At 45.9% G+C, this 21,505-nt stretch overlaps 1 protein-coding gene across 5 annotated transcripts in view; it reads right to left on the bottom strand.

Annotated features, from left to right (window-relative positions):
• TTLL11 (tubulin tyrosine ligase like 11) overlaps window positions 1–21,505 on the bottom strand; it is a 278,698-nt gene that overhangs the window by 47,248 nt on the left and 209,945 nt on the right. For 4 of the 5 annotated variants that reach the window (XM_054501606.2, XM_054501605.2, XM_063649910.1 and 1 more), the window contains one exon: window positions 3,244–3,495. In XM_054501606.2, coding sequence (XP_054357581.1) covers window positions 3,244–3,495 — 252 coding nt within the window. Of the gene's footprint in view, window positions 1–3,243; window positions 3,496–12,596; window positions 12,648–21,505 lie in introns of those variants that run through there. The other variant, XM_054501608.2, reaches the window with a different exon arrangement.

Genomic DNA, 21,505 nt, shown 5'->3' on the forward strand with positions numbered 1-21,505 from the left:
TTTTTCAAATTACCAACATTTGTAGATGTGTATTGAGATTTTACATAGATATTTAGGATTGAAAAATCAAAAGCTCTGGTGATATGAGCCCAGGAGCAGCCTTCCTTTAGACACGGGATGTGCTCTCCAGCTTGCCACAGCCGGCCCTCCCTCCCCGACCTTGTCTACCCAGCCCTCTGTGATAGTTGATGCTTCCTGCCTAATCTGTAGGCAAGTGAGATGGTGATTCTTACCATAAGCAATTTTTCAAATCTCCCCCTCTCTCTTCTGTTTGGGTAGGACTTTATTAGGAGTAAAAAGGAAGCATTTCCGTTTCTACCAGCAATTTAGCCTAGATGATAAACCTTTCTAACTTCTAAATTTGGGCTATACATGCCATCCATTCTCAGGCTCTCCCTGCTGCCTGGAAAAATCCTGCTTTTACCAGTCCAAACTCTGCCTCCTCTCGGGAGCCTGCCTTGATTCCACCAGGCAGAGGAAGCCTCCCCCATTCTGTACTTGTAGCACTCTGAATGCCACCCTGCTGGGGAGTCCATGAGCTACCGCCCTGTGACTCTACCAAAACATTGCATTTAATGATGTGCTCGCTGCATGCTATCTGTTAGACTGACAGTCCTTTGAGGGCAGGCAGGGTCCCATTATTTGCCTTCGAATGTCCCATGGCTACCAGGTGCTCAGGAACAGTTATTAGGTTAAACCAGACATAATCCTTTATAGCATAACTTTGAGATAGAACAGATCTCACAGGACCAGGGTTCCCTGCAACTCCCAAGATGTCATCCACGTGAAGCCAAGCCATTCCTTCATGTTCTCTGATCTTGAATTGAGTCTTCTGTGTGATGGTGCGAAGGCTAGGGAGGGCCAAGGAAGCTTCTGCCTTTGCTCCAAAGATCTGTGCCCACAGATGTCTTATGCTGACAGAAGCACCCCAGCTTGCTCAATCTCATCATTCTCCCAAATACTTCCACAGTGCCCTAAATGCCCTCACCTGGGGCCTCTGTCACTAAGCTGCTTCCTTATGTTACAAGGTCCAGGAATCACAAAGGGGCAGAGCCTGCCTACCTATCTGTTCTCTTCCTTCTCTTTTTCACTATAATGGGATAGCACTATGCACAGTTAGACTAATTCTATTTCTCAGCTTCCTACGCAGACGGTGGTAGCCAGTAAGACGGAAGTGGAAGTCACTAAATGCAGCTTCCAGGAAAGCTTTTGAAAGGGATCTAATTCATCTATGGAGGCCTTTTTTCTTCCTCCCCTTCTTCCCCTTTCTGCCTGGAACTCAACCATGACGGCTGGATTTTGAGCAGTCCTCTTGTGACCATAAGACAATCCTGAAGTGGAAGTATGCACTTAGGATGATGAGCAAAAAGACAGAAAGTGGAACATGGATCATCCTGTGGAGTCATTAATCAGCTCTAGAACCCCCACTGCAAAAGTTCCTGTTATATGAAAGAAAGTTCCTATTTAAGCCATTCGTAGATGATTACCTATTACTGAAAGCCAAATGTAATTCCTAAATGAGTCAGACAGTATCATGTCAGGCAGTCTTTTCAGTGCAAATAATAACATGTGCCTATTGACTTTTTTGAAAATTCCCACTGCCTGATGGAAATAATAACCACAAGACTCCCACTGAACAAGCAGCTCCCATGAACTAGGCATCAGGCCAGCTGCTTTATGATATATTATCCCAACCTCATAACAAACCCTGCAAGGCAGGGATGATTGTTCCCATTTTGCAGATGAGAAAACTGAGTGCAGAGAAGATAAGGAATTTACCCAAAGCCACACAGCTATGAAGTAATGTGCTTGGCTCTGAAGCCAGACCTGTCTGATCCCAAAGCCTGTCCTCTTTCCACTGGGCTTCCCTCCCCCACCCTGCCCTATCTCCTGAAACTAACACAAAGCCCTTCTCAAAGTCACCATGCAAAAATACTACTTCAGGTGTACTGAAATGGCAAAATTCCTGCTAATACTTCTGTGTACCATCCTGTCAGGAATAGCAGAGGGCTAGAGTTAGAATTTATCAAACTTCTTTGGAGACAAGTCTTTGACAAAAGTGGCTTCCCACTCAAGAATTCTAATTATTTTAGTGAATAAAGCTGTGAAAAGCGTGACTTTGAGGTGCAAGACAAAAATATTAAAATCAGTGATGGGAAAAACAACAGCAATATTGAGTGCTAGCAGACATCCTCCTTGAGGTGTATAGGATACAATTAATTGCTAAGGAATAATTCACTGTTGTCGCCCATTCATACTTGTTAAAGGGATATACAGTTATTAGATTAACACATACTTAGTGGGAACCTTCTTTGATCGAGACTCTGTGTAGGACCATATATATATCTATATGAATTATATATAAATATACATATAATTTCATAGAATTCTTTTAATCTTGTAAGAAGAAACTGACATTTATTGATCACTTACCATATGCTAGATGTTTATATGCAATCTCAACTAATATTACACACATTATTGTAGGGCACAGGCAGCTTTATCCTCATTTTACAGGATGGATTTATTGAGGTTTAGGGGTGCTCTTTGACTTGCCTTAGGGTTACTTGCCCTAGAAACCAGTAAATGCTGCTGTATTGCCCCAAAGTGCCCCCACAGGGTAGAGGGAAATTAATGTGTAATCTCAGGAAACCAAGCAGCAACTGCTAACTCTGCAGGCTGCAGCAAAGATATAATTTCTTTATCTCATGTTTTATCTTGAAAATTCATGCAAATTTTGCATTATACTCTATAATATAGCCATGTTATTTTTATATTAGAACAAATGTGTTAAAATATTTATCAGCTGAATTATTTAACTTTTCCCTTCTGAAACTGACACTTTGGAAAGATGTGCCTTGCTTCTCTGTTGTGGCTTCACGAACGCCAAACACACAGCCATGCACCACTGGGAGAAGCCCGGTTTAAGAAGCACAAGGTCTGCCTGACCCCAAGAGGCGATTATTAATATGCGTTTTCAGGACTCAGCTCAAGGTAGGCACAGAGTTGTTTTTAAATCATGAACATAAGGTTGCAATGCTGTCACACCCATCATATTCATTAATTCACTCAACAAATGAGGGTCTACCATGTGCCAGCCACTAGGCTAATCCAAGCTCAAATGGGGTACTGACCCAGCACCACAGATTCTCCCAAACGCAGTCAGGGAGACCCGCCAGCCAGATTTGAGACTGGACTCTACCCGGCCCAAAGCCCAAGCCAGAGGGGGCTGTTCTCACTGACCTTATGAAGGTACGAAAGCCTGTTGGCCCCAACTTCATTGTCCCCTTGATGCCCAGAAACCGGATAAACAAATTTGCCATCCTGTCCACCAGGCGCAGGTAGTTGAACTGTTTTGCGTACTTGGGGAACACCTGCTTGAGGCAAATGGAAGGCAGGTGGGCTTCGGGGTTGGCGTTGCAGTCTGGAGCACTGGTCAGCTCGCCGTCCAAAGCATCTTCCTTTCCAGCGAATGGTTTTTCAAGCTGCTGAGACCTGAAGCACACAAAGAATTAATGATATAACACTTTCCCTTTCAGTTTCTCCTTTACTTGAGATTTACAACCTCCTCGGGAGGCAGCATTACCAATATTTTTATTTTACAGACAGCAAGACTGACCACAGAGAAGTGACCTGCCCAAGCTCACACAGCTAGCACGTAGCCAAGCCAGGATGTGAAACCAAGGCAGAGCCACGGCTAGAAATGTGTCCTTCCTCCTTCCACCATCCTAGTTTCCCAGTATGAAAACTTTCCTTTACTGTATTCATGATTCAAGGGAATACTCTATTCTGTAGCAGTCTGGGTTTGATTTCAAACTCTTACTTATGGGTAGTAATTGAATAATTAAGAAATATAAAAATCTCATTGGGGACTGGCAAGAAGCCAGAACACAGTTCAGCGAACAATTTGCAAAGATGCATCAGCTACCGAATTCTAGGAATAGAAACAATTATATTTCTGGCTTAACTGTTTTTTTTTTAAATTTGGAATTCATACAAAAAATGATTATAGTGTAGTGATTCCTTAGTCTGGATATTTTATTCAGAAATTATTTTGATATTCAAGAAAACTAGCAGCTAATAACCCTTAAACATCCATCTCTAGCACAGAATGTTTTTCTCACCTTAGACCTATATATTATTCCCCCAGCCCCAAATCTACATCTCCCATCTCCTTGAATGTCACAACCATCTGCCAGTTACTCAACAGGAAAGCATAGAATAAATGCCGACTCCTCCTCAGCTAGTTCTGCCTCCTTAGTCCTGAAGCCAACCCCTGCTCTGCCCCTGACTGGACTGTAGCAAAGGCCCTCCTGCCTCTGGCTTTGCCCATCCATAGATCCATCCTCCAAACTGGCACCTGAGTCACCTCTTTTTAGGCCAACCTGGCTGAGTCACTTACTTGCTAAAACCACTGAGGACTCCCACTCCCAAGTCTGTACTGCTCATTCTGGCACTTGAGGCCCTTCCCGAGTTCTTCCCAGGCCTCCTCATTTCCAATCATCCCCCCGCCAGGCACACTGTTCCAGCCCAAGCCTTGTGTGCTGCTCCTCCCAACCTGCCACTCACTGGCCTGCCCTGGAACCGGAGACTCCGTGGTCCTTGAACACCCAGCTCCCTTCCACACTCAAAGGCCCTCTCTGCAATTGCAGCTCAGTTCCCACTCCTGGGTCCTATCCTGTCGGGATCTGGGGCCAGGCGTAGCCCTCTCCCACCTGTTGTGTTCATTCCTGAGACAGAACCTTGAGCATGTTATACATGGTCAGTAAATGCTGCCTGGTTGACTAACTGATCCAAGAAAGTTAGGATGATGTCTCGTGGTACTGAGACGTGGTGCTGCTAATGGTATCAAGGCCTGTTCTCTACTCCTTATTAAACATCCTCATGCCCAGTGCTTTCATTTCCAAGCAAGCACACCATCAGTGCCCAGGTTGGGCCATCTGGGTGTCTTTGTGCCTGCTTTCCTCTGGCCGTGGCCGCCTGGTACACTTCTGTTCCACTTTCAAAACCAGCTGAGATGGCCTCTTGACCACACAGGTCCCTCTCTCTCATGCCTCATCCCCATTCCTTGGATCTGCTTCCTTGTTGGCTTTGTCATGCCTGCACTGCATTGGTTTACATGCCAGTCTCTCTCACCATTTTGTGAGCTCATTGAAGGCCTACATCTGTTTCATATAGAAATTTCTCTCCTATTTCTATAAGACCTGAAACATACTTGGTGTTTGAGAAAGTTTCCTTGAATCCGTTGCACTGAAAAAGTTTGCAACGTAAGCCTTAACATATCAAGGATATAATGCTTTGTAACCTGTAAATGCTTTTAAATTCAACAGCAAAACAACATGCGTGATAGCCCTGTACGAATGGTCCTCTCTTCATCCCAGTCCAAGGAGCCAGCCTCTGGGAAAAACTCCCTTGTGTGAATAAAAAGTCCTGGAAGGCCTATTCCCGGTTCCTCCTTAGTGGGTCTTGATGCTAGTCTCAAAGCAAGGACAGGCAGAGGGCAGAAGCAGAGAAGCATGAGGGAAAAATCTCGTTTCAACTTCAACAATGTGGAGGGTTTTAAGGAAAGAAATGCTCCCTCCCACAAAGAGGAGAGTCCTGACTCCTTGGGAGAGGCGAATGTGCCCAAAGGGCTGCAATTTTCCTTCCGCTAAAATGATTTTGTCATCATCACCTTGAACTTAAGACAGTAAATATCAGGTGGTTGCTTTTCAGTTGAAATGAAATGTTTTCCTATTAAGGTTCTAGGAAGAAAGATGAGAAAAAAGGCGACGCTCTTACTGGAAATTAGCCCTTAAATTTCTGGGTAAGTGGCAATCAATGACTTTATAAGCACTCAGTAAGTTTTTATTCAAGGAAAGATTTGGAAATGTACACTTGGAATACACTCAATAACAACGAAAATAGCTCAGAGGACTCCTCAGTTGGCAGAACCATCCACAGTTAGGCGGTCATCTGCTCTTCACTCCACTCTGTGCAGTAGACTGTTATGACTATGCCCCTGTTCCAGATGAAGAAACTGAGGCTTGGCAAGATGTTGCACCTGTATCATCTAGCTGAACTGGAATTATAAGTCAGTTCTTATAATCCACTGATCCACTGCTCTTTCTATTTTACTACTGTAATTCTTCTTCTCCTTTTTTTTTTGGCTTCAAGCCATTCTCCTGCCTCAGCCTCCTGAGTAGCTGGGATTACAGGCGTGTGACACCACGCCCAGCTAATTTTTTATATTTTTAGTAGAGACGGGGTTTCACCATGTTAGTCAGGCTGGTCTTGAACTCCTGACCTCAAGCAATCCACCTGCCTCGGCCTCAGCCTTCCAAAGTGCTGGGATTACAGGCATGAGCCACTATGCCCAGTCCTCTTTCTTCTTCTTCTTCTTCTTTTTTTTTTTTTTTTTAAGAGATAGGGGCTCACTCTGTCACCCAGGCTGGAGTACAGTGGTACAACCACAGCTCACTGTAGCCTAGGTTCAGCCTAGGCACCTGGGCTCAAACAATCTTGCCTCAGCTTCCTGAGTAGCTAGAACTACAGGTGTGCACCACCATTAGCCTGACTTTTTTTTTTTTTTTTTTTTTTTTGGAGACAGAGTCTTGCTCTGTCACCCAGGCTGGAGTGCAGTGGTGTGATCTTGGCTCACTGCCACTGCAACCTCTGCCTCCTGGGTTCAAGTGATTCTCTTGTCTCAGCCTCCTGAGTAGCTGGGATTACAGGTGTGTGCAACCACGCCTGGCTAATTTTTGTATTTTTAGTAGAGATGGGGTTTTGCCATGTTGGCCAGGCTGGTCTCTAAGTCCTGACCTCAAGTGATCCACCCGCCTCAGCCTCCCAAAGTGCTGGGATTACAGGTGTGAGCCACCGTGCCTGGTCAATCTGGCTAATTTTTAAGTGTTTTTGTAGAGATAAGGTCTTGCTACATCGATCAGGCTAGTCTTGAACTCTTGGCCTCAAGCGATCCTCCTGCCTTGGCCAGCCTCCCAATATCCTGGGATTATAGGCATGAGCCTCTGCGCCTGACCCACCACCCCATTATTCAAATATACATCATAATTCACACTGTGGGTTACAAATCCTATGTGAAATTATTGATTTTTTATTTTATAGAGTTTTTTAAAAATTATAATAGTAAGTCATGCTCTTTGTAGACATTTTGAGAATGTATAAAGGAATCAAAATCATTTGTAATTCTACAAGTCTGAGATCAACACTATTAACATTTTGATTTCTTATCTATATTTATAAAGTTAGGATTACATTACATGTATTCCAAATCCTTCTTTTTATACCCTACATTGTAAGTATCTTCCCATGGTATTAAGTGTTTTCATCAGTGTAATTTCTCATGACATGAAATATTCTGTATTAATTAACCATTCCCCCTCAGTTAGAGATCTAGTGTCACATGGTCTGTCATTTGACTAAATAGAGTCAGTGATCAGTCCCCTGAGTGATGTGCTCCCTCTCAGAGGCATAAATTTTTTTTTTTTTTTTTTTTTTGAGACAGAGACTTGTTCTGTCACCCAGGCTGCAGTGCAGTGGCGTGATCTCGGCTCACTGCAACCTCCGCCTCCTGGGTTCAAGCGAATCTTTTGTCTCAGCCTCCCAAGTAGCTGGAACTACAGGCGTGTGCCACTATGTCTGGCTAATTTTCTTTTTTGTGTGTGTGTGTATTTAGTAGAGACGGGGTTTCACCTTGTTAGCCAGGAAGCATAAAAATCTTATAGCTATAAGTGGCTTTGGAGATCACCCTGTCCAACGATGTCATTTATTATTTTATCATAGTATAACGAACATAAAGCTCACCGTTTTAACCATTTTCAAGTGGACAATTCAGTGATGTTTCAGGTATTCACATTGTTGTGTAACTGTCACCACTATCTAGTTACAGAACATTTTTGAAATGATTCTAGAGAAGAAATTTAAATCCAGATAGATAAGGTCATTTGATCAGCACATCATCCAGGGTCGTGGGCTTAGCTGGGGTTGCCCTGGTGATGTGAACCCCACCACCTCTGGGATACCTCAGACTGGAAAGGTGTTCCCAATGGTAACCAGCAAACTGTCGTTCTCCAGGGTCCAACTCCTGCCTCCCATCCTGCCTCCAGAGCCTTGCAGAATGAGTCTGTTTTTTCTTCTAGCAACAGCCTTTCAAATTTCTTTCAAGAGTTGCTGTATTTAGTGGATGACTACCATTTCCCATCCTTCCTGAATCCCAATTAATAACCTTATGATGAAAAGAGTCTTCAAAGCCAGAGATATCATTTTCATGGACTCAACCACAAATTCAGAGGGAGGTGGTTTTACTCAGCTGGAAGAAGGCACTAAAGATATAGCTGATATGTAAGAGGAAATAAAACAATGAGAAATGGTATCTTTGCTGGAGATAATTCCCATTATCACGTTGAGATCCAAGCCATCACAAATATGTAAGATCCTGTTTTTACTTAATAGCATTTTAATGGAAATGTTGGGCTTATGAAATAAAAGTGACTGGTAAAGAAAATATAAATCAAGCTGACTAGTCCTTTGGGATAATTTTTTTTAAAAAAATTGAATTTGGTATATCCTTGATTCATTAAAATAGGTGAAAGAGTTCTGGAATGTTTTATCTGTTAGCATTTTTCAAATAAAATGGAAATCTTTTTCATTGAAACTTGTGAAAAACCACCTATCTCTATTTTGCCTGGAAAGTTAACTGTTAAAAATCACCATTTATCGAGGTAAATACTACTACATGTCAAACATTGCTCCAAGCCACTTACCTATATTACTTCATTTGTTTCTCCTAACAATTCTACAGTGTAGGTGGAAACGATTCCCATTCTACAGATTAGGAAACAGGCCCAGAGAGGCTGAATACTTTCCCAAGCTCACCCAATCAGTAGTGAAATCAGGATTTACACTTGGGACTATCTCATGTCACACCCCATGCTTAGTTCACTATATAGCTTTTGTGATAATTTGATTTAAATCAAACCAGAGACTTTTCTTCTTATGTATAAGTGGTATATAGCTCCAGAAATTAACAAAGTAGAGAAGTAGACCTAGCAAGGTCAAATTCTTTCTAGTTGCTGAGAAGTTGCTTGAGTTAATTTCCATCTCTAGTTAAACATTCCTTCAATAATTTATTCATCCATGAAACATGTTCCAAGCACTCACATGCCCCAGGGGCCTTGGATACAAGAGTGAAGTGGACACAGTCCCTGTCACCCAGAAGCATGTGACCAAGTGAGGGAAGACAAGACCCATATATAAACAGTGACTTGGCAGTGTGATGATGAGCGAACCAGCGTGGGTCTAGGTCATATAGGACCCTGAATGTGAGAGAAAGGTGCTTGGACTTAGTAGTGTAGGGAATGAGAAGAATGTGGTAGATTTTGAGGAGAGGAATGGCAAGATTAAAACCGTGCTGGAGACGAATAAATCTGCCAGCACTGTGTATTCCGAATTGAGAGGGGAAGGATGGATGGTATTAGAAAGCTACTGGAACGGTCTAGGTCAACGATTCTGAAAGTGTGGTCCCCAGCCCAGCAGCATCGGTGCCTCCTGATAACTTGTTAGTAATGTACATTCTTGGATCTCACCCCAGACCTACCGACTCAGAAACTCTGAGTGGGCTGGGCAATCTGTTTTAGCAAGCCCTGCAGGTGATTCTGATACAGGCTAAGGTCTAAGAATCACTGGCCTAGGTGAAAGAAAATGAGACCTAAACTAGGGCAGTTGTAATGGGCATAGAGACAGGGAGCTTTAGACACACAGATTTAGCAACTACTGCTTGAACATGTGGGACAAAAGGGGAGAGAACATCCTGGATCACATTCCCAGGCAGCCCCGTGGCTTGGCAGGAGAGCCTTGTGGCAGTGGTGCCACATGGCAAAGGGACATAAACAGGTCCCCTTCCCTGCTGTTCGGCCAAGGCGAGTCCCCTCAGTCACTAGCGGATTCCAAACGCACATGTATCATGTTGGCATTCCTGCAGAATATGCTAACCATGCACCAAAGAAGTCCCTTAAATTAGCCCTGCAGCTAATTTAGAGAACTGGAGGATGAAGTCACTAAAAATAAACTTTACTGTATAGCCCAGCTCTGTTGCTTGATAAATCTCTGCTATCACAGAGGCTCCATTTGCCTGATGGGTGATGCTAGGCGACTTGAAGGGAAGGTGATAGACTCTAAAACAGGTGAGGCGTGGGCTTCCACAGTGACAAGGAAAGGACTTAACGAGAGAGCTCTGTCTGCCATCCAAGTCCCTCTAAGACCTAGACCCATGTTGAGCCTATTCCCACCTATTCCCCTTCACGCAATGACCCTTCCTCCCCACAAACCCTGGTCAGGCCACTCCCACTTGGCTTGATCACTTTCCTCTGTAACATATCATCAACAGCAACAAAACATCAAAACACAACAAAACACAATGGTGATGATATTCATTGCACATACTATGTGCCAGGAACTGCAATTTAAAAAATTTAATCTTGATAAAATCCTATGAAGCAGGTGTTATTATTAATACGATCCCCATTTTACAGATGAGGAAACCAAGGCACAAGGATATGAACCAATATGTTTTGAACCTGGGACAGAAACCCAGAGAGGTGGGCTCCAGCATCCTTGTTTCTAACCACTGCATCATGCGGCCTCCATACACGGGGAGCTGTCAGGCACTGACTGAGGACCTCGAGGGTCAGGCCGGTTACTTGTAACATCTCCTTTGACCCTAGCAAGGATCCTATGAATTAGGTATTACAAATGGTCCCATTTCACTGATGAGAAAAGTGAGCTTCAGAGAGGTTAACCTACTTTCCTAAGGTGGCTCAGCTTTGACCTCAAAGTCCAGGCGCTTTCCACGCCATCATGCTCACTTGATGTAGTTATACAACTTCACTGAACTCATTTTCCCCTCCCTTGCAATGGAGAGAAGTCTCTGGCTCTATGGGGTGGTGTGAGGCTAAAGCAGGAGGATGGAGCCTACGCCTAGCACAAAACGGCCACTTTGTTTAGGACTCAAAACAGGCTTTCCACAAAGCATCAAGATGAATCTGCTTGGGGGGCTTGTAACTGTCCTCAATGTGACTTCTCGGGAGGGTACCAGTGCTCATCTGGCTGCTTCGTTTTGTTTGCCAAACAAGTCAATCTGTTACTTTACATTCCGGGCTCCCAAGAATTGCTGACATGTAATGTTTGTAATGTGTGCCGACTATATGAATTAACAAAGGACCCCATGGCAACAACAGCAGACTAGGTCTCTCCCTGCCTGGGGATGGATTCCCAGAGCTGCCAGGCCTGGGGTTGCTGCGGGAGCATTTTCCTGCAGGGCCAGGCAACGCATTAACTGAAGGACAAGTATAAGGACTTACTCTAATGCCCTGGCTCCCACAGACCCAGAACTCATGCTATTTCAGAGCTGGAAAGGCCTTTTGGGGTCACTGGGCCCAGCCCTCTCATTTTACGGATGAAGGAGCTGACAGCTCATTTTACAAAGACCTCCCAGTAAGCTTCTTTTCCAACAGGGCTCTCTGCCCTGCCGGCCCTGAGCGTGGAGCGCGTGTCTTCACCATCGTCCCTCTTGCCCGCTGGGCCTGCAGCATGATCAGAGGCAATGAAACATTTTGTGCACACAGGCCAAGGAGGGGTGCTCCAGTCGGCTCCTCCTCCCTGGGCTGCGGGGCTGGTGGTGCAGGGGGTCTGGAGTTTGGGCTTTGCGGGCAGATCAGGGCATGGCTGAAATCCCAGCTCTTCCACTCACAAGCTGTAGGACCTTGGGCAAGTCATATAATCTCAAAGCTTTAGTTTCCTCTAATATAAAATGGGAATAATAATGGCACCTAACCTATAGGACTGATGTTAGGATTAGCAGAGAAGATGGACACAGCACCTCAATACCTGTTTGCCACTTGGATTATAACCACTGACATCTTTCTCTCACGAGTGTTATCACCTCAAGGGGCCCACTGTTTAGTCACCAGCCCTCAGTGGGAGAGACTGGTATTCACCCCAGGACCTCAGGAGAATATGGGGTTTCTGCCTCACTCCCCACCCCATGTAACCAAACAGTAGATTGACCTTCTGCTCCTCCACTGCTCCTTCTTGGGAAACTCTCATTCCAGGCTGTCCAGGACCACCTAACAAACCCTCCACGTGTGCCTCATTTTCTCAGGCCTGGCTGGGGAGTTCACTGCACCTGCTCTGACACCCTCCTTCTCTATTGAGGATGAAGTAATGCGTGAGAGAACTTTGCTGTTGCCCAGGTACAGAAAAAGTCAGATTTTGAGTTAGAAGGGGCACTAGCAATGACCGTGTGTCATTTTCCTTCTGAAATACATAGGGAGTGGGGCCAAGTCACTGGCTTGAGGTGAGGCATCACACAGGGGTGGCAAAGGCAGGCTAAGTCCCCCGGACTTCTCATCCAGAGCCTCTGAGATAAAAAAGAGTGAAGAAGAAGGGAGAGTTAAGTGGCTCATGCCTGTAATCCTAGCACTTTGGGAGGCTGAGGTGGGAGAACTGCTTGAAGCCCTGAATCTAGACCAGCCTGGGCAACATAACGAGACCCCGCTTCTACAAAAAATTAAAAATTAGTCAGCTCTGGTGGTACGCACCTGTGGTCCTAACTACTTGGGAGGCTGAGGTGGGAGGATTGCTTGAACCCGGGAAACAAGGCTGCAGTGAGCTATGAGCTGTGCCACTGCACTCCAGCCTGGGAGATGGAGCAAGATCCTGTGTCTAAAAAAAGAAAAAGAAAAGAAAAAAGAAAGAAAAAAATGACACAGCTATTGAGCATAAATGCCAGAGTGGCCAAAATTATGAATGAAAAGCTCAGACTCTTCCAGCCGCCTTGGCAGAAGGGGAGGAGAATGCCTTTTGCCTGAAGGACTTCAGAGTCCCCTTTAAAGCTACTGTATAGCTGGCCACTGCCTTTCCGTAGATGAACTGGCTGGTGCTTAGCTTTTCTCTGGAACCCAGAGAAAGATTTTTCAAAGTATAAGCCCTGCCTGCACCAACTGCCCAAGGCACGGTGAACAAGGTCCCCAGGCCTGAGAGAGCATTCCAGGTCTGCATGGCCCGGTTGCTGCCTCCCTCATCCTCCGCATCCACATCTCTCCCTCCTTTTATAAATGATCCACTAGAAAAACACCCATCTTTCAAATTTAAGATTCTCTCTCACCTTTCCCAAAATGCTTTCCACAGCTTTTGGAAATAGAATCAACCATTCCTTTCTCTACAACCTCCCTGACTTAGTATTTCATCATCATCATCATCAATAAATTTATTGAGAACTCAATCTGCATCTTGCACAATGCTAAGCCCATGGTATACATTATTTTTTCTTCAGAGTAGTTATCACACTCCAATGGCTATTTGCATAACTGTCTGCTTAATGCCTATTTCTTTTCTAGATGGAAAGTTCCCAGAAGGGCAGGCACCATTACTGCCTGGTTTATGACTATATCTACAGCCCCAGCACAGCTCCCGGTACACAGTAGGTGCTTAAAAATATCTGACAATGAATACAGTCATTATTTCAGTGAACTCTCACAACAATCCAATTAGTTAGTCACAGTTACTAACATGAGTTTACACCTGAGGACGCTGAAGCGTAGGAAGGTTAAGTCAGTGGCCTAAGCCAGGAGGCTGGGATTGGAACCTGGGTGGTCTGTCTCCACAGCCCACCTGTTAAACCCCTGCACTACCCCTGTATTTCCACACCCCTCTACTTCTGGTTGCCAGCATGAATCTTTTTTTCCTCTTGTTCTCTCACAGTCCCTGGGAAAAGCCTGTCTCTGGGAGAACAAAAATTTCCTAATGGCAACAGCAAGAGACTGTCTATATGACAATTGTAATCAGTGGTTGTATTAGCCTCTGTTTTACCATCTCCAAAATTAGCAGAAAAGGCCAACTTGAGCTTTCATTGTACAGCTCTGCTAATGAAGGGATCCTTTTAATTACATACTCAGTGCCTATCTGCAACACAAAGCATTTTAGTGTTTAAACACAGTTCTGCACCAAAGTATAGGGCTATGTGAATACAGACGATAAGTTGGGGGAAGCCGTGTGTAAAAGTTATTCTTTGCCTAGACTGTAATTTCTTTTTGGCACTCAATTTCACCTAAACCCAGTTCATTTTCTATGGTAATCCTAATTCTCTTCTATACACTGAGCACCTGATGAACCCTTATTCAGTAATTCCATAGGCATATCCCAGGTCAGATACTCCCCCTTCAGATTGCAGATGAAATCTGCACACTTTGTTAATTTCACTCATCACTGACTGATTTGCCTTGAGGATTCTCAGCCCTTACCTGCGCTGGCACATCGGTCAATTCCTGCAGTACAGGTGTTGAACACAAAACCAGCTTCACTCAGCATCATGCCAGGAGCTCATGACATTTGTATCCCACTTTCCAAAGCAATTTTTGAGTGCCATTCTGTATGGGATTTGCACTGATGTGAATGAGGCCTTAAGGGGCAGATCCCACAGACCTTTCTCAGACAAGGGTGTCCTGACCTTGCATTTGTATTTGGTCAGGGGAAAAAGGGAGTCACTCTTAGTGAGCCCCTCCTTTGGGCCAGAGACTCTAACAGGCATTAATTACCCTGGTTAAACCACACAGAGACCTTAAGATGGAGATATTAAGATGCACCTCCAGAGCCAGAATGCGTGGGTTGGAATCCTGTTCCTGTTCCCAACTAGCTGGTAATCTTTGAAAAGTCTCCTATCCTGCCCGTGCCTTGATGTCTTTATCTGTATAATAGGGATAATAATTCTCCCTATGTCCCAGCATTGTTGTGAGAATTAAATGGGCTAATCCATTCAGAGCCATACCTGGAATGTGGCAAGCACTCAGTAAGCGTTAGCTGCTGTGACTGAACAAACAAAGCTAAGCTCAGGTTAAACACAACACTCAAAGTCATCTGCCTCCTAAACAGTATCAACGGGTAACCAGGACCTGTCTGATGCTTAAGACCCTAGGCTTCCAGGGAAGCTAGGCCAAGGGGGCTCACTGCTGGTCCACCTCTAGGAGACTGTAGTCAGCGCCCTGGCCTGGTAGAGCGTGACCTAGAGGAAGTCTTTCCATGTGCATGGTCCCCTCCTGGCTGCAGCACGAGCACACTGGCTTCTGCCTCCACTGCCCACATACTGTTCTCTCAAGGCGGACCATGCACCTCCTAATTGTCACTGATCTTCTTAATCTTCCTCCAATCTTGCTTGTTCACAGCATTCAATGAAGCTGACCACTGTCTTCCTGAACGTCTCATTTCCTGGCTCCTGCACCCATGCACTCTTTGTGGTGTTTTTCCACCCTCTGTTTTCCCGCCTCTAGGACCCTTAGTAGTAGGTGATCCTCTAAGCCCCTGTCCTTGACCTGCTCCCTGCCCACAGTCTTCTTGGGCGATCTTATTCACAAACGCGATGGCCTGTACCTCGTGCCACCTCTCTGTGTCTGGGATGCCTCTGTCCTGCCCACCCCTTCACGACAGCCAGGTCCAAATCCTGCTCATTCTTCCAAGCTCACTCTAGACACCAGCCCACAGCCTTCCTGAATCCTTCCCACTCAGAAATACTCTCTTCCTGATTCCCACAGTACTTCATAGTGGAATTTATCATTTTCTAAATTTATATCACAATCATTTAAGTTTGTGGCTTCTTTTTCCTGATAGACTCTGAGTTTGCCAGAAATAGAATCCATTTTTGTTTCTCTGGCAGTACTGTACATCTAATAGGTGATACAAAAAAGACATGCTGATACATGACTGTGTAAGTAAAGTATTCTTTAAGACAGAGAACATGAAGAATTTGGGGTAATTTTGCCTGAAGACAAGAAAATGGGCAGGGTGACCTTTGGGTGTCATTTTTCAGCTTATGGGTCTATAAACCCATCTTTAGGGCAAAAATATCACATTAATAATTTATGGTGATGAGAATAACGGTCATTCTGGTTCCATCCCTTACCAATTGTGTGGCCTTAGGAAACGGGCATCAACACTCAGCCTCTGGTTCTCTTCTGTAAAATGGAGATGGACGATAGAATCCACTCTCCAGAGGTGTGGAGGGACTTGATGGGGTGGTATAAACAAGGCGCTAGCACCCTGGTTGGAACATCGTAAGTACAAAAGAAATGGTAGCAGTTATATGACTCCTTTGACATATATTTATTGAGTACCAACTCTGCAGCCAGGGATGTTGGGTCAACTCAAGCCCCACCTCCTCCAGGAAGATTTTGCGGCCTCCTTCGACCCATGACATTCTTTCCTCAAAGGACTTTGGTCCTATCAAGAATAGATTTTTAAAAAAATCCGACGAATAAATTAGGCATGCCTATTAGCAGTCAGGTCCAGAGAGAAAGTCTAACTTTTTACTTTATGCAATTTGAATTCCCTGAACATAGAGTTGTTGTCAAAATCCATTAAAGTATTTAATTTCTCTTGTCACTGCACAATTCCCCAAGCAGACATCCAGAAAGTTTGCAGTGGTGTTTCTCACAGAAGTACTAAATGTTTAGTTATCAAGGTACATTTTTTAGATGATGCCTCCCGGATGGCTCTGGAGACTCTAGAGAGACTGTGTAAGTTCAAGCACAAGGTTAAGGCAGGCAGCAGAGTGGCGAGAGCTGCAGGGAGGATGAATCACGCAGGCCTGGGCTTTAGCTCTGACACTGCCACTTCCTGGCTGACTGACCTTGGGGAAGGTACTTAACCTCACTGAGCATCAGTTTCCTCATTCGCAAAGTGGTGACAGCACCAAACCCACAGGGCTTTAGTGAGCACGAAGTGGAATACCAAATGTAAAGAACCCGGGAGAATGCCAGACACATCACTGGTCCGCGATACAAGATGGCTTAAAAATCCCAGAGATTTGCAGATGCACAGACTGGGGTCTAGAGGCTGCCATCCCCATCCACCTTCCCCTCCCAGAGGGAGAGCCCTAAGGAGCAGTGTGTTTATGGCGACACAATGGCCAGACCCACAGGGTCCTGCCTCTTCACAGTAGCCTCTCCCAACACCCATTCAAATCAATTATTACCCCACTTGACCGACTCACCCGGTGGGAGCCAAAGGTTTCCATGCCAACAGGAATGTGGTGGACATCCCAACCCCCAAGAAAGAAAACAAAAGCGACTCTTTCAGTTTCCCTACTAACAAGCGCGGAGCTGAAGTCAGAACTGTCTCTTTCTCAGTTGTCATGGCAACGTCCACTGACCTACCCCGTCCTGCCAAACACACACACAGGAGACGGAGAGGGCAAGTGGGATGTGTGGGAGGTGGTGGTCCGGGGATGAGGGGCAGCAGAACCGCTCCACAATGCCTGGGAGAGAAGTACAAAAACACACGCTTTTACAAAAAAAAACCACTGGCAAATGCACACCCCTTGCCAGGGAATGGAGAAATTCCAGTTTTTATTGTGTCGTTCCTTTGGCGATTGTGAACAAATTTAGAGCCTATTCAAAAGGCCAGTTCAAACCAGAAGAGGGAACAATTATTAATTTCTCAGCTATGACACAGAGACAGGGGGCGCTTCACTTGTACCTCTCCTGTCCTGCTCAGCATTTCAGAGACTGGGGTTGACGCTGCTATCTGCTGCCTCTCGCTACAGCTAAGGGCACAATCTACACGGCAATTTCCCATTCCTGACCTAATGCAGCCTCAACAGCAGCTTGGGAAGAACAAAGCAAGGCACCCACTCTGCAGGCAAGAAAACTGAATGCCGCATCCACAAACCCATGAGTACCCACTTCTGTTTTCTGTTTTCTAGTTTGCTCTCTGCCCCCAAAAGTCTTCACCCAGGAAAACACTTGAATTCACCCAGATGGGATCAATTATTTCCCACACTCTTAGTCTTCATGTAGCTTTAAAGAATCATTTTCTGGAAGTCCAACGCCTGCCAGAAAATCCACCCAGAAAGCCCGCTTGCATCTCAGTAGTCCAATGTTCCAGGATGAAGATAATACATCCCCTTGAACCTGCTTCTTGCCATTTCCATGTTGTTACTAGCAACTTCATCCCCCCAGTGAGCCAAGCTCAAAATCCTGAAGTCAGCTTCGGATTCTCCCTCTTCCTCAGCCTGGTTTCTGGGGACTTGTACAGAAGTCTTCCACTGTCTGTTTTCCATTTGGAGGCTCTGATTCAAATATTCTGGGGCATCCTAGCAAGTGGAAAGCAGTGAGCAGTGGTTAACCACAAAGGCTGTGGGGTCAGGATGCTGGGGCTCTCGCTGCTTGGACACCTGTGTGCTAAGCACATCCTGTCATTTGATTCTCACCACGATCCTTTGAGGTTAGGATTCTTCTTCATATGATTCCCAGTTTCCATAAGAGACTGTTTCCCTATGAGACACAGAAAAATGGCATAATTTGCCCAAGGTCATCCGCTTAGAAGTGGCAAAGCCGGCTTATGACTCTGGATTGGCTGGACTCAGAACTCTGACTCTGAACCAATATGCATAGCTCCTTCCCACCCAACCGCAACTCTTTCTCTTTCTTTCTTTTCTTTCTTTGAGACAGGGTTTCACTCTGTTGCAATGCTGGAGTGCAATGGTGTGATTATGGCTCACGGCAGCCCCAAACTCCTGGCCTCATGCAATCCTCTTGCCTTAGCCTCTCAAGTAGCTGGGACTAAAGGCATGGTTCACCACTCCTGCCTAGTTTTGGTATCTTTAGTAGAGACAGAGTTTCTCTGTGTTGTCCAGGCTGGCCTCTAACTCCTGGGCTCAAGCAAACCTTCTACCTTGGATTCCCAAAGTGCTGGGATTACAGGCATGAGCCACCGTGCCCAGCCTATAACTTTCTTAAGAACAGGGCCCATCACTTCATGCTTATATCTCAGCACTGACACCAGGGCCTGCCTTGCAGCACCTGATGAGTGCCACCTGATCAAAGCTCCATAGAGTGTCTTAGCTCAGAGCTGACCAGCCTGGGTTCCACGCCCTACTGAGACCCCTTCTCCATATGTGACTTTGGGGAAACCATTAGGTAACAGCTGGAAGGCTGCAGTGGGCTGAACACTGTCCCCCAGAAGATATATCCAAGTCCTAACCCCTGAAACCTGTTAATGTGACCTTTTTTGGAAAAAAAGTCTTTGCAGATATAATTAAGGATCCCAAGATCATTCTGGATTTAGAGAGAGCCCTAAATCTGGGGACAGATGTTCTTATAGGAGAGAGATAGAGGGAGATTTGATGCAGACATACACAGAGGAGAAGGCCATGGGAACTGAGGGCAGAGGCTGGAGTCATGCTACCTAGCCAAGAGCTACCAAATGCTGGAAGAGGCAAGGAAGGATTCTCCTCTAGAGCTTTGGAGGGGGCATGGCCCTGCGGACACCCTGCTCTCAGACTTCTGGCCTCCAGCACTGTGAAAGAAGACATTTCTGTTGTTCTAAGTCACGCAGTTTGAGGTAACTTGTTAGGCAGCCCTAGGAAACTGATGTAAGAGTCCAGTGTCCTTATGTCCAACCTAGGTACCCTTGGGGGTTACTGTGAGATCATGTAACTGGAAGCAACTAGAATAGTGCCTGGTGCACAGTAGGCCCTCAATAGATGCTAGCCGAACAGCACTAAAACATTCTCAGTCAATATCCTGGAAACTTCTTTCCCAAGGCACACCTGGCTGATTGCCTCTGTCTACATTCTCAAGCTTGTAAAATGTTTAACTTCAGAACCCATGAGCCAGAAGGAGGAGCCACAGGGAGTATCTCCCTCTGAGCCCAGCTGCGTGGGATGAACGGGCAGCCAGCAGAGATGTTGGTGTCCTTGTGAGGCTGGTAACTAAGTACTGGCCCATCTCCAGCCCAAGATGATGAGCCTGTCACTGTGGGTTTCACAAAACATCTGTTTCAGGAACAAGCTTATTGTTTCAGGCAAGCTCTAGAGATAATAGTATGTTTTTCCTATATACAGCCATGACATGTTCACTGAAGCTGAATATCTCTAAATGTGACCAATTTCTTAAGTGGCAGAAGCCCATCAAACTCTTTGAGAACATATATGGCATGTGGGCAGCCCAAGCGGCTTCCTTTGCTGCCACAGAGCTAAAGCAACACTCATTCTGGCTTGCAGGGAGGCAGTGAGAGTGGGTGGAGGTAGCGGTGGCGATTTCTCTGAAATTGGTCCCTCTAAAGGTTATGCTTCATTCTGCAAGGGAGTCAGGTCCCCAGGCTTCATGCATATGGATGGCGGTGGTGGTTGAATGGTAACCTGCAATTTCTCTTCCCCACGTTAATCGCCTTGGGTTGGCTACCGAGAATTTGACTAGGAATCGCGATGCCAGTGCACATACCAATGATCCCAGGATCTCAGCTCAGCTCTGCCGGCTTCAACTCAATTCCAGCCTCACATAAGAAAGCACTAGCGTGGTGTCCTGCGTGAGATGAGCAGACTATGCCTTGGCATGGGATAGAGAGACGGCCAGAAGGCCGACCACAGAGAGGAGAGCTGGGACACTTTCCCACAGGCGAGGGGAAACTTGGACCAATGAAGCAAATGCTTCAAGATCCCCCACAAAGAAAGTGCCTCCCCTGCAGCAAGCTGTCCCCCGTCCTTCCTCCCAGGGGAGGAGTGGGATGTGAGCTCCTTCCCTCGGCACACAGATCAAGTCTGGAATACATCTGGTGTCTGGTGTGCTGCTTGGGAGTCAGGCCTGAACTGCTTGGGGGCCCCCAGGCAGCCCCAGCACCCAGTGGGGGTCTGGAGTGAGTCAGCTTCCTGGTCCTGGGAGCCCAGTTAGCCCGAAGCTGCCCTGGCTATTGGAGCCTCCACTCTTAATCCCTCTTTGCTTACCCGGGTGGGACACTGGCCTGCAGCCTTGGTCCAGGTCCCCTCTCCAGTTCCTGGATCTATCCCCCTCCCCTTCCTCACCAGACCACTGCTGGGATCCCAGGATGCCACAGGGTTAAGCCCATCCTGGCTGATCGAGAAGGTCCCAAGGCCAAGTCTTTATAGCTCCGAAGGCAGTGGCTCTGGTATAACCTCCCGTAATTATCCTGTGCCCTGCAGACTGCTCCCAGAGAGCACTGGGCAAAGGAGTCAACACATCTGAAGAGGAAATAGCTTCAAGCCATAGAGACCAGCAAGTTCAAGGTCCTCATTCTGCATGTAGACAAGTTCTGGAGATGGGAGGTGTGGCTTGTTCAAGGTTTCTTGGCACTTAGGTTTTAGGGCTCAGGAAAGAACCCGGGTTTCTGCACTCCTAGTGCAGTTTGCTGTGACAACGTCCTTGGCTCTTCTTTGGGCCAGTATCAGCTCTTTGCAGACAGGGGCTGTGTCTGACTCATTTCTGACTCTCCGGCAACAGTATGGGGCCAGGCCCGGAGCAGGGAATCAGTCAATGTTACTTACACTTGGCTGAATCAGTCCCCTTTGTAAAACGAATAAATCAGACACAGACACGTTACTGAAGCCTGCACAAAGGTATGGCTTCAGGATCTTCAAATACCTCAGCTACGAGCAGGGAGATGCTATTTCTGCCTATAAAATGGCACAGAAGTAGAAAAAGAGGTCAGGTCACTATGTGAA

Source organism: Pongo pygmaeus, chromosome 13 (assembly GCF_028885625.2).
Source record: "Pongo pygmaeus isolate AG05252 chromosome 13, NHGRI_mPonPyg2-v2.0_pri, whole genome shotgun sequence".
Lineage (NCBI taxonomy): Eukaryota > Metazoa > Chordata > Mammalia > Primates > Hominidae > Pongo > Pongo pygmaeus.